Below are 16,400 nucleotides of genomic sequence, written 5' to 3' on the forward strand. Positions count from 1 at the left end.
GGTGAACACCTGCTGTCTTCCCTAGTCATGTTTCCTCCCCCTTCCCCACACCTGGCCCTGCCAGTGCCCCCCACTTGGCCAGCAGCACCCTGTTAGCCCAGCCCCGCCCCTACAGGGCTCTGCCCCCTGGACAGTAGCGCCCGCTAGCCCAGCCCTGCCCCCATAGGGCTCTGCCCCCCTGGCCAGCAGCACCCTGTTAGCTCAGCCCTTCCCCTACATGGCTCTGCTCCCTACCTGGCCAGCAGCACCTGATAGCCAGCCCTGCCCCCACAAGTCTCCGTCCCCTGGCCAGCAGCACCTGCTAGTACAGCCCTGCCCCCACAGGGCTCTGTCGCCCTGGCCAGCAGTACCCTGCTAGCCCAGTCCTGCTCCCACATGGCTGTGCCCCCATCTGGCCAGCAGCACCTGATAGCCAGCCCTGCCCCCACAAGTCTCTGCCCCTGGCCAGCAGCACCCGCTAGTCCAGCCCTGCCCCCACAGGGCTCTGTCCCCCTGGCCAGCAGTACCCTGTTAGCCCAGTCCTGCCCCCACATGGCTCTGCCCCCCACCTGGCCAGCAGCACCTGATAGTCAGCCCTGCCCCCACAAGTCTCTGCTCCTGGCCAGCAGCACCCGCTAGTCCAGCTCTGCCCCCCTGGCCAGGAGCACCTGCTAGGCCAGCCCTGCAGCTTCACTGATGGGGTGTAATGGGGAGGAAGCCCCTGAAGGCCTCCCTGCTGGGACAGAAGGCAGATTTGGGACATATACCCTTCAGGAGCTCTCCAAAGCAGCCAGCTCCCTAGGTGAGCTGAGTTGGGCAATAAAGGTGCCCAGTGGGGGAAGGCAAGGAGCTGGCACAGAGCACGTGCCTTGGCTGCTGGCAGAGCATGGGGCCCTGCCCTTCTCTCCCGCTGCAGAAGCTCCATGTATCAGCCATAAGGCCCAGCAGGCCTAAGGTCTGCTGGAGTCCAGGACCGCGGTGCTCTGCTCCCCTGCCCCAGGTTTGGAGGAGCACCAGTGGGTGGCTCTAATCCCTGCCAGAGAATGGTTTTCCCTCAAAGTGGCTCATTCACAGGGGCTCAGTGACTTCTGGCCTGGCTCCGATTCGGCTGCCTGTCTGGGGATGGGGTGCCCTCGGGGTCCCTAAAATTCCAGCACTTGCACTGCAGATGATCCCCTTCTGGGTTCTATGTACGAGGCCCAGTGGGCTGTGTATCAGAGCCAGCACCCACAGGGCAGAGGCTGGGCAGCATCACATCCCAGGGGAACTTCAGGCACTCCCATGGCACTGACTGGGCAGCATCAGAGCCCAGGGCAGATCCAGGCACCCCCAGGGCACTGGCTGGGCTGTGTGAGAGCCCAGGGCAGCTCCAGACACCCCGTGGTCACTGGCTGGGCAGCATCACAGCCCAGGGGAGCCGCATGCCACCTTGAGGGGCTCTTACCTGTAGATGGGATCCTGCATCACCAGTATTTTGCTCTCGTCCCAGGTCCACTCCTTTTTCTGCAATGAAGGCAGCTGTAAATGAGGATGTTAGGTGCTGTCCATAGCTCATCAGCACAGTGCAGTACAGGGCCCTCTAAATCTTGCCTTCCTTCTACACTTGACCTCCCTGCCCCTTCTTTACAATGCTTGACCTGGGCCCACTTCCATTCTGCCCAGGCATCACTCCTCCCTCCGCAATTGCCTTCTCTCCTGCGTTCTGCCCCTCTGACTCTGATGGCAGGTGCCAGGGGAGTTGTAGGCATCCCTTTCTTGCCAGTAGGTGTAGACGTTTACCCTCTTTGTCTACAGGGGTAGACTGGGGGTGTTGCTGTCTAGCCCTTTTGGAAGCTGCTTGGACTACCAAACAGTTGGGAGTGGGGTGAGAAAACAAAAACGCAGCCCCTTTCGCCAGCATACAAGAATATTTTTCTGCCTTGTTGGGTGGGAACGCAGATAGCGGGGGGTGTGCCAAACAGCCCTACCTGGCTCAATTATAGCCTCATTAACAGGGAGCACTATTTTGTTGGATCCAGATAGGTGGAGGTATCAGGCGTTTGTGCCGGGATTCCTGAACCTCTTCCAGAAGAATCTGAAGCTCACTAGCAACTCTATGAAGAAGATCCTGGAACTGCCTGACATCATTGGTGGAGGAGAGAGACATGGGGTTACCGCGTTATCCGGAAATGATGATGACAGTTTTGAAGGTTCCGGTGGAACCACTGGATTGAATACGTCTTCCTCTTCCTCTTTGAAAGACTCAGAGAGGTGTGGGAAGGCAGGGGCCTGACTGCCTCCTTTGAAGGGAGGTGAGGAGTTACTCTCTAGCAGACCAGATTCTCTGCAGAGGGGTACTGATTCCAGGACTCCAACATGGCCAGGGAGAAGGATCAAAGGGGGGATGCGGAGGCCTCCATTTAATGGGGTACCAGCAATGCTGGGCTAAATGCTGAGGTTCATCCCAAGGTAGTGTAAGTCTTTTCAGTGGCTGGAGGGAAGCTGTAACTTGAGCAAGAGGGATAACTTAGTGGTTTGTGCACTTGCCTGCTAAACTTAGGGTTGTGAGCTCAATCCTTGAGGGGGCCCTTTAGGGATCTGGGCAAAAATCCATCTGGGGATTAGCCCTGCTTTGAGCAGGGGGTTGGACTAGATAACATCCTGAGGTCCCTTCCAACCCCGATGTTCTATGAAGAACCAGATGATAAACTTTTTCTCCAAACTGTTGACTCCCCAGATGGTATTCTGACATCACTAGACAGGAATGGACCTGATGGAGGGTATTCCAGATCTGGGAACGTGGAGGGGCACAGAAGTCAGTTCTCCCCAGAGTAAGAGGGGCTTTCTCTGTCCAGACCATCAGAACTGGAAAGAGTGCTGATGAGGATGGTGCCACGGGCAGTTGGTGAACAGTCTTCATTGGGGCAGAGGGACCCAAAGTTTGGGAGGTGCTGAGGGTGACAGTACCAATGGGTCATGCTACAGCACTGACAGAGCTCAATGTTTATGGACTTTCTTGTCAAGCCTCTGGGACTTTTGGGCTGAGGTGCTGGGCTTGCTCAGAGCCACATCCAACCTCTTCAAAGTGGGTTTCAGGCATATGAGAGTGCTTCCTGGGCTCTTGAGAAGATCCCGCCAGGACTCTATGGCAGTAGATTCTCTGCCACCAGTGTCGGATATATCAGCAAAGAGCTTGGCTTGTTAAGCCTAACCAAACAAACGCTGAGGGAGATAGAATTGCTCTCTATAAACCTATCAGAGGGATAAACACCAGGGAGGGAGAGGAATTTTTTAAGTTAAGTGCCAATGTGGACACAAGACCAAATGGATATAAACTGGCCATCAACAAGTTTAGGCTTGAAATCAGAAGACGGTTTCTACCCATCAGAGAAGTGAAGTTCTGGAACAGCTTTCCAAGGGGAGCAGTGGGGTCAAAAAACCTAACTAGCTTCAAGACTGAGCTTGATAAGTGTATGAAGGGGATGGTCTGATGGGACTGCCTAGTGACTGCTAGCAGCAAATATCTCCAGTTGCCAGAGATGGGGCACTAGATGGAGTTACTACAAAGAATTCTTTCCCAGGTGTCTTGCCTGCATGCTCATGGTCTAACTGATTGCCATATTTGGGGTCAGGAAGGAATTTCCCCCCAAGTCAGATTGGCTGAAAACTTGGGTTTTTTTAACCTTCCTTCGCAGCTTGGGGCATGAGTCACGGGCAGATTTAAACTAGTTTAAAGGGTGGATTCTCTGTAAGTTGAAGCCTTTAAACCATGATTTGAGGATTCAGTAACTCAGCCAGAAGTTACGGGCCTACTGAAAGGGTGGATGAGGTTCTGCGGCCTGAAATGTGCAGGAGGTTGACTAGATGATCATGATGGTCCCTTCTGGCCGTAAAGTCTATGAGTCTATGAGCAGGAGATTCGCTCCTTGCTGAGTCTGAGAACTCCCTAGGCTAACAGGGAGTTTCGCAAGGGAGTTCTCCAGGTGAAGGAGGAGCAAATACAGCACGCTTGGGGTAAGTGGCTGTCTGTAGTGTGTGTTTGTATTTGGAGGTTACTTGCTGTGTGCTTAGCCTGTGTTTGTCTGTCTGTTCATTTGGTTGTTTGAGGGACTTTGTGCTGTGGCTGGCAGTTGGAAGCTGTGAGCTTCAAAGTAAGGTTTGAAAGCTAGAAGCCTCTGTTAATTGGCTGAGCCTTAGTCAGTGGGCGGGGCTATCAAGAAGGCCAGGGCTTTATAAAGCAGTGCACAAGCGATCAGGGGCTGCTAATAGGGAGTTTAGCAAGGGAGTTTGGAAGGGGAGTGGGAAGGGACCAAGGCTTCACTTGCTGTTCTTTAAAACTTGTAAACTAAACTACATTCAAAACTTCTTGATTTAAACAAAAGCCTTTCATTTACTAGGTAGCTGCAGGAGACAATGCAGGCAGAAGCCCAGCAGCACAGTGGGGGCTATCCAGTTTATTGCACTGAGTGCAGCATGTCTGATTATCTGCTCTATGGGCAGGTGGCCTATGTGTGCATTTGGTGCAAGGAGCTCCTGGCCCTCATACGGCTTTGGAAGCCAGGGTGGCGGAACTGGAGGAGCTAAGGGAGGCAGAGAGGTATGTTGATGAGGCTTTCCGAGACACTGTAGAATTGTCCCAGCTTCAGTCAGACAGCCCCATAGCTGTTGAGGAGGTTGAAAGGCCCAGGGAAGCAGACCAGTCAACGGGAGCAGATGGAAAACTTCCCATAGTTAGGACCCTCTTTCCAGATGGTCTTGCACCGAGGTTACCTCTCCAGAGGAGGGAACTCCAGTCACTAGGAAAAGGCAGGTGTTAGTAATGGGAGATTCGATCATTAGAAAGATAGATAACTGGGTTTGTGATGACCGGGAGAACTGTATGGTGACTTGTCTACCCGGTGCAAAGGTTGCAGATCTCTCGCGGCATCTGGATTGACTTATATGTAGTGCTGGGGAGGAGCCAGTGGTCGTGGCACATGTAGGTACCAATGACATAGGGAAGGGTAGGAGAGACGTCCTGGAGGCCAAATGTAGGCTGCTAGAGAAGAGACTGAAATCCAGGACCTCTATGGTGGCATTCTCAAAAATGCTTCCAGTTCCACGCACAGGGCCAGGTAGGCAGGCAGAGCTTCAGAGTCTCAATGCGTGAATGAGACGATGGTGGAGAGAGGAGGGGTTTAGATTCATTAGGAGCTGGGGAAACTTTTGGAATGGGGGGAGCCTACACAGGAGAGATGGGCTTCACCTAAACCAAAGTGGAACCAGACTGCTGGCACTTAACATTAAAAAGGTTGCAGAACAGTTTTTAAACTAGGAGATGGGGGAGAGCCAACTGCTGCAGAAGAGCACATGGATCGGACAGAGACTTCTCTTAGAGGATAGTCTATTGATAGAGATTCTCTAGGTTAAAGTCAGGAGCAGAGGATGGAAGAGGATAATGTAAGGGCCAGATCAGATGAGAAACATTCACATAAAGAATCAGACACATCAGAAAAGGGCAGACAAATAAATATTGACAAGTTTTTAAAGTGCTTGTACACAAATTCTAGCAGTCTAAATAATAAGATGGGTGAACTAGAGTGCCTTGTGATAAAGGAGGATATTGATATAATAGGCCTGGTGGACTGAGGACAATCAATGGGACACAATCATTCCGGGGTACAAAATATATTGGAAGGACAAAACAGGTCGTGCAGGGTGGGGGGGAGTGGCACTATATGTGAAAGAAAATGTAGAATCAAATGAAGTAAAACTCTTAAGTGAATCCACATGTTCCATAGAATCTCTGTGGATAGTAATTTCATGCTCTAATAAGAATATAACACTAAGGATCTATTATCGATCACCTGATCAGGACAGTGATAGTGATGATGAAATGCTAAGATAAATTAGAGAGGCTATCAAAATAAAGAACTCAATTATAGTGGGGGCTTTCAATTATCCCCATATTGACTGGGAACACGTCACCTCAGGACGAAATGCAGAGACAAAAATTCTCGCTACTTTAAATGACTGCTTCTTGGAGCAGCTGGTACGGGAACCCACAAGGGGAGAGGGAACTCTCGATTTAGTCTTGAGTGGAGAGCAGGAGCTGGTCCAAGAGGTAAGTATGACAAGACAGCTTGGAAATAGTGACCATAATATAATAACATTTAACATCCCTGTGGTGGAAAGAACATCTCAACAGCCCAACACTGTGGCATTTAATTTAAAAAAGGGGAACTATGCAAAAATGAAGGGGTTAGTTAAACAGAAATTAAAAGGTACTGTGACTAAAGTGAAATCCCTGCAAGCTGCATGGATGCTTTTTAAAGACACAATAATTAGAGGCCCAACTTAAATGTATACTCCAAATTAAGAAACACAGTAAAAGAACTAAAAAAGAGCCACCATGGCTTAACAACTATGTAACAGAAGCAGTGAGAGATAAAAAGGCATCTTTTAAAAAGTGGAAGTCAAATCCTAGTGAGGTATATAGAAAGGAGCATAAACACTGCCAAATTAAGTATAAAAATGTAATAAGAAAAAAGCCAAAGAGGAGCTTGAGGAACGGCTAGCCAAAAACTCCAAAGGTAATAACAAAATGTTTTTTAAGTACATCACAAGCAGGAAGCCTGCTAAACAATCAGTGGGGCCCCTGGATGAACAAGATACAAAAGGAGCGCTCAAAGATGATAAAGTCATTGTGGAGAAACTAAATGGATTCTTTGCTTCAGTCTTCATGGCTGAGGATGTTAGGGAGATTCCCAAACCTGAGCAGGCTTTTGTAGGTGACAAATCTGAGGAACTGTCACAGACTGAAGTGTCAGTAGAGGAGATTTTGGAATTCATTGATAAACTTAACATTAACAAGTCACCGGGACCAGATGGCATTCACCCAAGAGTTCTGAAAGAACTCAAATGTGAAGTTGCGGAACTATTAACTAAGGTTTGTAATCTGTCCTTTAAATCGGCTTCTGTACCCAATGACTGGAAGATAGCTAATGTAATGCCAATATTTAAAAAGGGCTCTAGAGGTGATCCCGGCAATTACAGCCCGGTAAGTCTAACGTCAGTACCAGGCAAATTAGTTGAAACAATAGTAAAGAATAAAATTGTCAGACACATAGAACATAAATTGTTGGGCAAAAGTCAACATGACTTCTGTAAAGGGAAATCATGTCTTACTAATCTATTAGAGTTCTTTGAAGGGGTCAACAAACATGTGGATAAGGGGGATCCAGTGTATACTTAGATTTCCAGAAAGCCTTTGACAAGGTCCCTCACCAAAGGCTCTTACGTAAATTAAGTTGTCACGGGATAAAAAGGAAAGGATAGGAATAAATGGTAAATTCTCAGAATGGAGAGGGTTAACTAGTGGTGTTCCCCAAGGGTCAGTCCTAGGACCAATTCTATTCAACTTATTCATAAATGATCTGGAGAAAGGGGTAAACAGTGAGGTGGCAAAGTTTGCAGATGATACTAAACTGCTCAAGATAATTAAGACCAAAGCAGACTGTGAAGAACTTCAAAAAGATCTCATAAAACTAAGTGATTGGGCAACAAAATGGCAAATGAAATTTAATGTGGATAAATGTAAAGTAATGCACATTGGAAAATATAACTCCAACTATACATACAATATGATCGGGGCTAATTTAGCTACAACAAATCAGGAAAAAGATATTGGAATCATTGTGGATAGTTCTCTGAAGATGTCCACGCAGTGTGCGGAGGCAGTCAAAAAAGCAAACAGGATGTTAGGAATCATTAAAAAGAGGATAGAGAATAAGATGGAGAATATATTATTACCCTTATATAAATCGATGGTAGGCCCACATCTTGAATACTGCATACATGCGGTCTCCTCATCTCAAAAAAGATTTACTGGCACTAGAAAAGGTTCAGAGAAGGGCAACTAAAATGATTAGGGGTTTGGAACGGGTACCATATGAGGAGAGATTAAAGAGGCTAGGACTTTTCAGCTTGGAAAAGGGGAGACTAAGGGGGGATATGATAGAGGTATATAAAATCATGACTGATGTGGAGAAAGTAGGTAAGGAAAAGTTATTTACTTATTCCCATAATAGAAGAACTAGAGACCACCAAATGAAATGAATGGGCAGCAGATTTAAAACAAATAAAAGGAAGTTCTTCACACAGCACACAGTCAACTTGCGGAACTCCTTGTCTGAGCAGATTGTGAAGATTAGGACTATAACAGTGTTTAAAAGAGAACTGGATAAATTTATGGAGGTTAAGTCCATTAATGTCTATTAGCCAGGATGGGTAAGGAATGGTGTCCCTAGCTTCTGTTTGTCAGAGGGTGGAAATGGATGGCAGGAGAGAGATCACTTGATCATTGCCTGTTAGGTTCACTCCCTCTGGGGCACCTGGCATTGGCCACTGTTGGTAAACAAGATACTGGGCTAGACAGACCTTTGGTCTGACCCAGTACGGCTGTTCTTATGTTCTTAGGAGTCAGGCGAGGTTCCCCGGCCTGGATCCGATTGTGATCTCATGGCTGTTTCCATGAAGTGTTTTCAGAGGCAGAGTTCCCACCCCTCTTGGGTAGGGCTGGGGAAAGGGCAACAGAGGCTGCACCTTGCTGCAATGTGAGCTTCCCCGAGGCATTATGGGCAGCACTGATGGCCATCGCTGATCAAGAAGGATCATGCGCAGGAAGTGCAGAGTCTGAAGCCTGAAGTCCTGGGCACAGTCCAGAACCCGCACAGGGCATGGAGGGGTGCCCCCCAAAGATCAATCTAACACTAAAATTACAAACCGTACAAATGCTAAAATGATTTACAATGTTTTAAGGGACGAAGCTGAAGTTACAGACAAGGAGGGGTTCCGATCCGGACCCTGCAGTGGTCCATCCCGCCCTTTATCCCCTCATTCGGAAGCTGGAGGTAAGCCAGACGCATACGCAGACCAATGTGATGACTTTCACATTCTCTGGCTCCAGGTACCTAGTGCACATCTGTAGCCCGCGGTGGAATGCAGTAGGGATTGTCACTCAAAGCAGAACGCAGCCATCCCTAGCACAGATATACTGCACTGCAGCCCCTGGAGATGTCACAGTCCTAATGAGTGCCCAGCTCCCCACACAGCCCCTCACATGCAAAGTTGAGACACTCTTCCCAGTGAGCCTGTCCTGCCAAAAGCTTTGGGGAGCGCAGTGCTTTCTGTGGAGAAAGCACCTCTGCATGGGCACGTACGGCAGGGCCCGCTCCTTGCCCACAGCCCTTACCAAAGTGCCTTAGCAGGGCCTGAGGGGAGCTGGGGGACCGTGTCCATGGGGAGAGCCAACTGTGGCCCCTTAAGATGGCCGACAAAGCGGGGGCAGTCAGCACTTTCCCCGAGGGTGCTGGATGATGAAGAGCACTTGGAAGTCTATGCAGAGCACGGGTCAAAGCGCACAAGCCCCTGCCACTGAGCCTCCATTGGCTGACAGCAGGGGAAGGCCTTCGGCTCAGTGCAGAGCAGCTCTGACTTGAGCCTGCAGAGGGAAGCGATGAACACACACACCAGTCCATTCACATGATGCGTTCCCAAGAGGGGCATAATCCAGCTTGTGGGCACGTGCTCAATGGCTCTCCCACTTGCCTGGCACGTAGGGGATGCAGCCTGGGGCTGGGGGTCTGTGTGGCATGGGGTGGGATTCTGCTCCTCACCCATGGCTGCCCCCCCAGTCCCAGCTGTGTCCCCTCCCCTTCCAGGGGGTCTCCCAGTCCCAGTCATGTCCCCCCAGTCACCCTCACACACACACACACCCCGTTCCAGCGGTGTCCCCCAGTCACCCTCATACACACCCAGTCCCAGCTGTCCCCCCGTAACCTTCATACACACCCAGTCCCAGCTGTGTCCCCCCATCTCCCTCACACACACCCAGTCCCAGCTGTGTCCCCCATCACCCTCACACACACCCAGTCCCAGCTGTGTCCCCCTGCCATCCTCATGCACGCCTAGTCCCACCTGTGTCTCCTCCCCTTCCAGGGGATCCCCCAGTCCCAGCTGTGTTCCCCACTCATCCAAGGGGTCCCCCAGTTCCAACCATATCCCCCCATCACCCTCACCCCCCAATCCCAGCCATATCTCCCAGTCACTCTCACACACCCCTAGTCCCAGCCATGTCCCCTCTTTGTCCAAGGAAGCAGGTTTGTGATAGTCAATGCCCAGGCCATGATGGTGTTTGCTATGACACTGACAATGCATTTCCCTTCCTCTGAGGGGCCTGCATTGGGCATGTGGATGTGCAGGCAGCTCTGTACTGGGTGCTGCTGTGACACTGAAATTATTTCCCGTTGGAACTAGCCCATCTCTGTGAGAAAAATTCTCCCTTCTGTCCCTTCCCAGTAGTGCTGTATGAATGTCTCAGGGTGACTATGTGGAACGGGACCTACTTTAATCCTCATTAAAAAGGGTTAATTAAATAATCATGTCCGTGGCACGTCAGGCTAATTCTCTCCCTCAGCTGCTCCTGTTCCTTGCTCCTGAAATGGACCAATGAGTAGGGCCCTGTTATATTATTGACACGAACTGTATAGATCATTGTTGTAACCACTGTTATATGTGTTTGAAGCATTTGGTCAGTTTCCTGAGAACGGAAGTTGCAGATTAAGTGCCCAATCAAGAAACACTTAACTGACAATGGACCTTGGGAGACTCCAATCCACATATGAGAAGTCTTCTTGGGACGTTCAAGGTAGTATGTGAGCAGTGACTGCCACCTGCAAACGGAGTCATGCATGGACATGTGACTTGCCCAGGTGGCTACAAACTCCATTTTGTTGCTGTGATTTTGCACAGGAGAACAAAGGGGTTTCCACCCAAAAGAGAAAGAATATAAAAGGCCCTGAAAACCCCTCAATTTTGTCTTCAGTACGGCTTCTTACCTCTGGAGGGTCTCTGCTACAAACTGAAGCTCTGAACAAAGGACTGAATGACCCATCCCAGCTGCGGATGTACTCCAGAGATTTGATTTGAACCTGCAGTTTATTCCATCACTGCTACAAGCCTGAATCAAGAACTTTGCTATTGCTGTATGTAATTGATTCAATTTAACCTATTTTAACTCTCTTCTATATTTTTCTTCCATCACGATTTCAACAGCTTCCACCCCACCATCAACCTCAGCCTGGACCAGTCTACACAGGAGGTCCACTTCCTAGACACCACAGTGCAAATAAGTGATGGTCACATTAACACCACCCTATACCGAAAACCTACGGACCGCTATGCCTACCTTCATGTCTCCAGCTTCCATCCCGGGCACATCACACGATCCATTGTCTACAGCCAAGCACTGAGGTACAACCGCATCTGCTCTAACCCTTCAGACAGAGACCAACACCTACAAAATCTCCACCAAGCATTCTCAAAACTACAATACCCGCACGAGGAAATAAGGAAACAGATCAACAGAGCCAGACGTGTACCCTGAAGCCTCCTACTGCAAGACAAACCCAAGAAAGAAACCAACAGGACTCCACTGGGCATCACATACAGTCCCCAGCTAAAACCTCTCCAACGCATCATCAAGGATCTACAACCCATCCTGGACAATGATCCCACACTTTCACAGGCCTTGGGTGGCAGGCCAGTCCTTGCCCACAGGCAACCTGCCAACCTGAAACATATTCTCACCAGCAACTGCACACTGCACCATAGTAACTCTAGCTCAGGAACCAATCCATGCAGCAAACCTCGATGCCAACTCTGCCCACATATCTACACCAGCGACACCATCACAGGACCTAACCAGATCAGCCACACCATCACCGGTTCATTCACCTGCACCTCCACCAATGTAATATACGCTATCATATGCCAGCAATGCCCCTCTGCTATGTACATTGGCCAAACTGGACAGTCGCTACGAAAAAGGATAAATGGACACAAATCAGATATTAGGAACGGCAATATACAAAAACCTGTAGGAGAACACTTCAACCTCCCTGGCCACACTATAGCAGACCTTAAGGTGGCCATCCTGCAGCAAAAAAACTTCAGGACCAGACTTCAAAGAGAAACTGCTGAGCTTCAGTTCATCTGCAAATTTGACACCATCAGCTCAGGATTAAACAAAGACTGTGAATGGCTTGCCAATTACAAAACCAGTTTCTCCTCCCTTGGTTTTCACACCTCAACTGCTAGAACAGGGCCTCATCCTCCCTGATTGAACTGACCTCGTTATCTCTAGCTTGCTTGCTAGCACACATATATATACCTGCCCCTGGATATTTCCATTACATGCATCTGAGGAAGTGGGTATTCACCCACGAAAGCTCATGCTCCAAAACGTCTGTTAGTCTATAAGGTGCCACAGGATTCTTTGCTGCTTTCTTTTTATGAATAAACCTTTGGATTTTAGATTCTAAAGGTTTGGCAACAGCATGATTTGTGGGTAAGATATAACTTGTAGATAGACCTGGGTCTGGGGCTTGGTCCTTTGGGATTAGGAGAACCTTTTTCCTTTTACTGGGGTATTGGTTTTCATAGCCATTTGTCCCCATAAGAAGTGGCTGCTGGTTATGATACTGGGAAACTGGAATGTCTGAGGCAATTGCTAGAGTGACTTCTGGTTAGCCAGTGGGGTAAAATGGGGGTTCTCTCTCTTTGGCTGGTTTGGTGTGCCTTGATAGTAAAGGAACCCTAGCCTTGGGCTGTAACTGCCCTGCTCTAAGCAATCTGTCCTGAACTGATACTCTCAGTTGTGTCCTGCCGGAGGCAGCATTGTTACAGGCCCTACCAAATTCACAGTCCATTTTGGTCAATTTCACAGTCTTAAGATTTAAAAACATTTAAATTTCATGATTTCAGTTATTTAAATCTGAAATGTCATGGTGTTGTAATTGTAGGGCTCCTAACCTGAAAAGAACATTGGGGAGGGGTCACAAAATTATTGGAAGGGGGGTTGCAGTAGTTACCCTTACTTCGGCACTGCTGCTGGTGGCGGTGCTGCCTTCAGAGCTGGGCAGCTGAAGAGTGGAGGCTGCTGGCCAGGAAACCAGCTCTGAAGGCAGCACTCCAGCAGCAGCACAGCAGTAAGGATGGCATAGTATGGTGTTGCCACCCTTCTGTGCTGCTGCCTGCAGAGCTGGGCTGTCAGTCAGCAGCCACTACTCTCTGGCCGCTTAGTTCTGAAGGCAGCAGTGCAGAAATAAGGGTGGTGATACCACAACCCTCTAAAATAACCTTGCAACCCCCCTGCAACTCGGTCTCTCCTGTGAAATCTAGTCTTTTGTGTGCTTTTACCCTACACTAGACAGATTTCATGGTCTGTGATGGGTTTTTCAAGGCTGTGAATTCACTAGGAGCCATGGACCATTAAAGATATTGATGATCATGTTTATATTTGGCCTCCATTGCTTCCCTTGAGGAGATAGTTCCCCCAGCCCTGTACAGCTCACTGGGACATATTTCATACTCTCCTGTGGCACACAAGCCACATCCTGCAGGTCTCACTGGTTGTGCTTATTAGCCTCCTCTGTGGGGTCCACTTTGCCCAGGGCCTCTCAGTCCTCGCCAATCCACAGGCACAGGTTGTCAGCACCTTCATTGTTACTACCAAGATGCTGTTCCCAGCATGCAATGGGCCAGCTTGCTTGGGCCAAAGTGGAGCACTGCTCCCTTCCAGTGTGCATGGCCAGCCCTGCTCTGGGGAAGAGGGATGCATCTGGCCCACTGTGGGCTCCCTAGTGCAAACCTGGTCTCTTTGCTCCCTGGGCCTGACTGACCCCAAGACCTGGAACAGAGGGGAGGCAGCTTACACCACTGCTAGCCAGGGGCTGCCAGGGCCCTATCTGAGCCACTGCAGTGGCTCAGCTCCCTGAACCAGCACACCCACCCACCAGGACACTTTCTGCCCAAGGGCAGAGCCAGCACTCATTCTCCAGCCATATGGGGGCTATTTCCTGCTCCTTCACACCACCGTCGCCAGGGCAGAAGGTGAATCCCATTATTTGGGCTGGACACCCCACTACCCAGCCCCTGGGTCCCCACTCACACCTGGGCACAGCAGGGTACAATGCAGCCAGCCAGGGGAGCGGGTGTTGCCTTGGTGCCCATGGTGACACTGGGCCAGGCAGCAGGGTGAGGCCTCGCAGGGGTCAGTGGCAGACCATGTCCCTCCCTCCTGCCTGGGCTGGCTGCAGATGACCAGCCACCACTCTGGGACAGTGCAGCTCAGATACTGGTACTTCCTGGGCTCAGCCAATGGGGCAATGTGAAAGGTGTGTCTCTCCCTCCTCCCTGCCCCCCATCCCCGGCCAGGGCTGGCCCATATTAACCCAGGTGCTCTTGGGAAGATACCAGTGTAACCCTGGGGGCTGGGGCTCCCCCATCTCCAAGCTTTCTGCTAATGACAATGCAGCTCCCTCATCCACAGCCCTGCAGGCTGCCCCAGCAAAAAAGAGAGGGGTTGGATATGAATTCCACCTCCCTCTGGGCCTGGTTCCAGGGCAGTAATCGCTTGCTTCCCACAGAGAACTAGCTGCAGCCTGAGGCAAGCAGTGTGTCTGCTGCAGGCTGGGCCTGGCCAATCCTGGCCAATCCTCTAGGTCCCACCAACCAAAGGGCCTGCTCCCTGCAAAGCCTCTGTAAACAGACAGGCCCTCTCTATGCACGGGGAAGCTAGCTAGAGCTCTGCACCTGGCTGCAGGGGCAACTCTCTCTCCCCTCTGCCCAAGAGGCCAGCTGGCAGGACACACCCCAGAGCCTGCAACAACCATAGCCCCATCACTCACATTAAGGGGCCCAGACTTATCCCCGCAGGTGGAGGGGATCCCACTGCACAGGCAGCGCTGACACAGGGGACAGAACCTCTTACCTTCTTCTTCTTCTTCTTAAGCAGTACCTTCACTCCGTCCACTGACACCAGAAGACTCACTTTCTTCTTCTTGATGTTCTTTGCTTTAAACTCGTACTGGGGGAGGTAAGGGAAAGGCCAGTGAACCCCCTGCACCACTTGCCCATGCCCTCACACCAACCAGCACCCGACTGCTGGCACTGGGTGCTGTGGCGGAGGACAAAGGAAGGTTCTCGTACACTCGCACACGCACAGGCACACCCACACACGCATGTGCAAACAGAAGCACGTACATTCTAGTCCACAAGGATCTTGCTCTCCCTGTCGGTCTGCTGCTCCCTACTTCTCTCTCACACACAAGCACAGCATAAGACAGCGACACTGATGCACAATATGTCATACCAACTGGGACCAACAATGCCACTACGCCAGTATCCTGTGTTAGAATCTCAAGAAAGGCAGCCCCCTCCTCAATGCCTCAGCTGGCTGTAAGGCCAGCTCCTGGTGGCACTAACGACCTGGTGACACCTTTTCAGGGGAGATGGAATGTTACATTCATCATCCATTTTTATTGCAAATCTTCAGAGAAAAATAGTACCTAGACAAAGATGTCAACAAGTCACTCAGAAATTGGGATGCTAACCCACAGGGGTGGACCACACAACACACACACCTTCCCAGGGCTAGTCCATATCCACATCCCACTTTACTGCTTCCCAAACTGTCATCTAGGGATCACTAGCTGTCCCTGGAGCATTTGCTGGCCTTCTGCCCCACGCAGCTGGCTGTGACCAGTGGATAATGTACCCTTTCATTTAAAGTGAATGTAGTGATGTTGTATTACACCACTGTGGGTTTGGCTCTAGTCGCTACAGTTTCAAGCTCAACACAGCAAAACTGTCCCTGGTGCTTTTCTCAAATGTGGAGGCTCCAGGGACACACAAAGACCAAGGATACCAACTGCAGATACAATCACCAGCACAAAGTTTGATTAAAGCACTAAACAAAGTTACAGTTACCCATGCCTATAGAAACTCTCCACAAACCTATGCAGTAATTATACCTGCAGTCATCCTCACATCCCCAACGACATTCATAGGAACGATGGACCTCTCACCAGCTGATCATTGGTAGGGGAAGAGCTGCTGCTGTGGGTTTTCCTGTGCATATTCCCACTTTTACCCAACCAGAGAACCTTTTATATATTGCAATTCTACCTATGCCTAACACCTTATGCATATGCATGAAGGTGTCAGCTATCTTTTCCTTATCGGTACTTCTACACCCCAGGAACATTGGGGTGCCCCATTTTATAGATTGTTTATAGTTCCTCTTATTCTCATTAGCATCTACGCACAACATATACAAAGCAGTCAACACAGACATTCCTTGATGTTACAATCAGGTGTCCTGTGGTCTCAGAAAATATGTTGTGGTCTACTGCAATCACCTACTGGCCCATCTTTACCATAACCTTGTGACTTTATGGGCATAGGGTTATTCCTAGGTCATTCACTCATGTTAAGTATTCTGATGTCTACGGCCTAGTATGGCTAAGCTGACATCTTACAGGTCTCAGCCTGCAGGCCATGCGTCTCAGCCTTGCTTTCCTTATCTACCTAATACACACTCATCACTGTCAATCCTATAT

The 16,400-nt window shown here is 49.8% G+C and overlaps 1 protein-coding gene across 5 annotated transcripts in view; it reads right to left on the minus strand.

The window, feature by feature from the left end:
- Window positions 1–16,400, minus strand: part of NOS1AP (nitric oxide synthase 1 adaptor protein) — a 167,208-nt gene that overhangs the window by 53,906 nt on the left and 96,902 nt on the right. For 4 of the 5 annotated variants that reach the window (XM_030573259.1, XM_030573258.1, XM_030573261.1 and 1 more), the window contains 2 exons: window positions 14,771–14,866; window positions 1,424–1,482 (listed from right to left, as the gene is read on the minus strand). In XM_030573259.1, the coding sequence (XP_030429119.1) occupies window positions 1,424–1,482; window positions 14,771–14,866 (155 nt within the window). The remainder of the gene's footprint in view (window positions 1–1,423; window positions 1,483–14,770; window positions 14,867–16,400) is intronic. The other variant, XM_030573260.1, reaches the window with a different exon arrangement.

This window comes from Gopherus evgoodei, chromosome 8, assembly GCF_007399415.2.
Source record: "Gopherus evgoodei ecotype Sinaloan lineage chromosome 8, rGopEvg1_v1.p, whole genome shotgun sequence".
NCBI lineage: Eukaryota > Metazoa > Chordata > Testudines > Testudinidae > Gopherus > Gopherus evgoodei.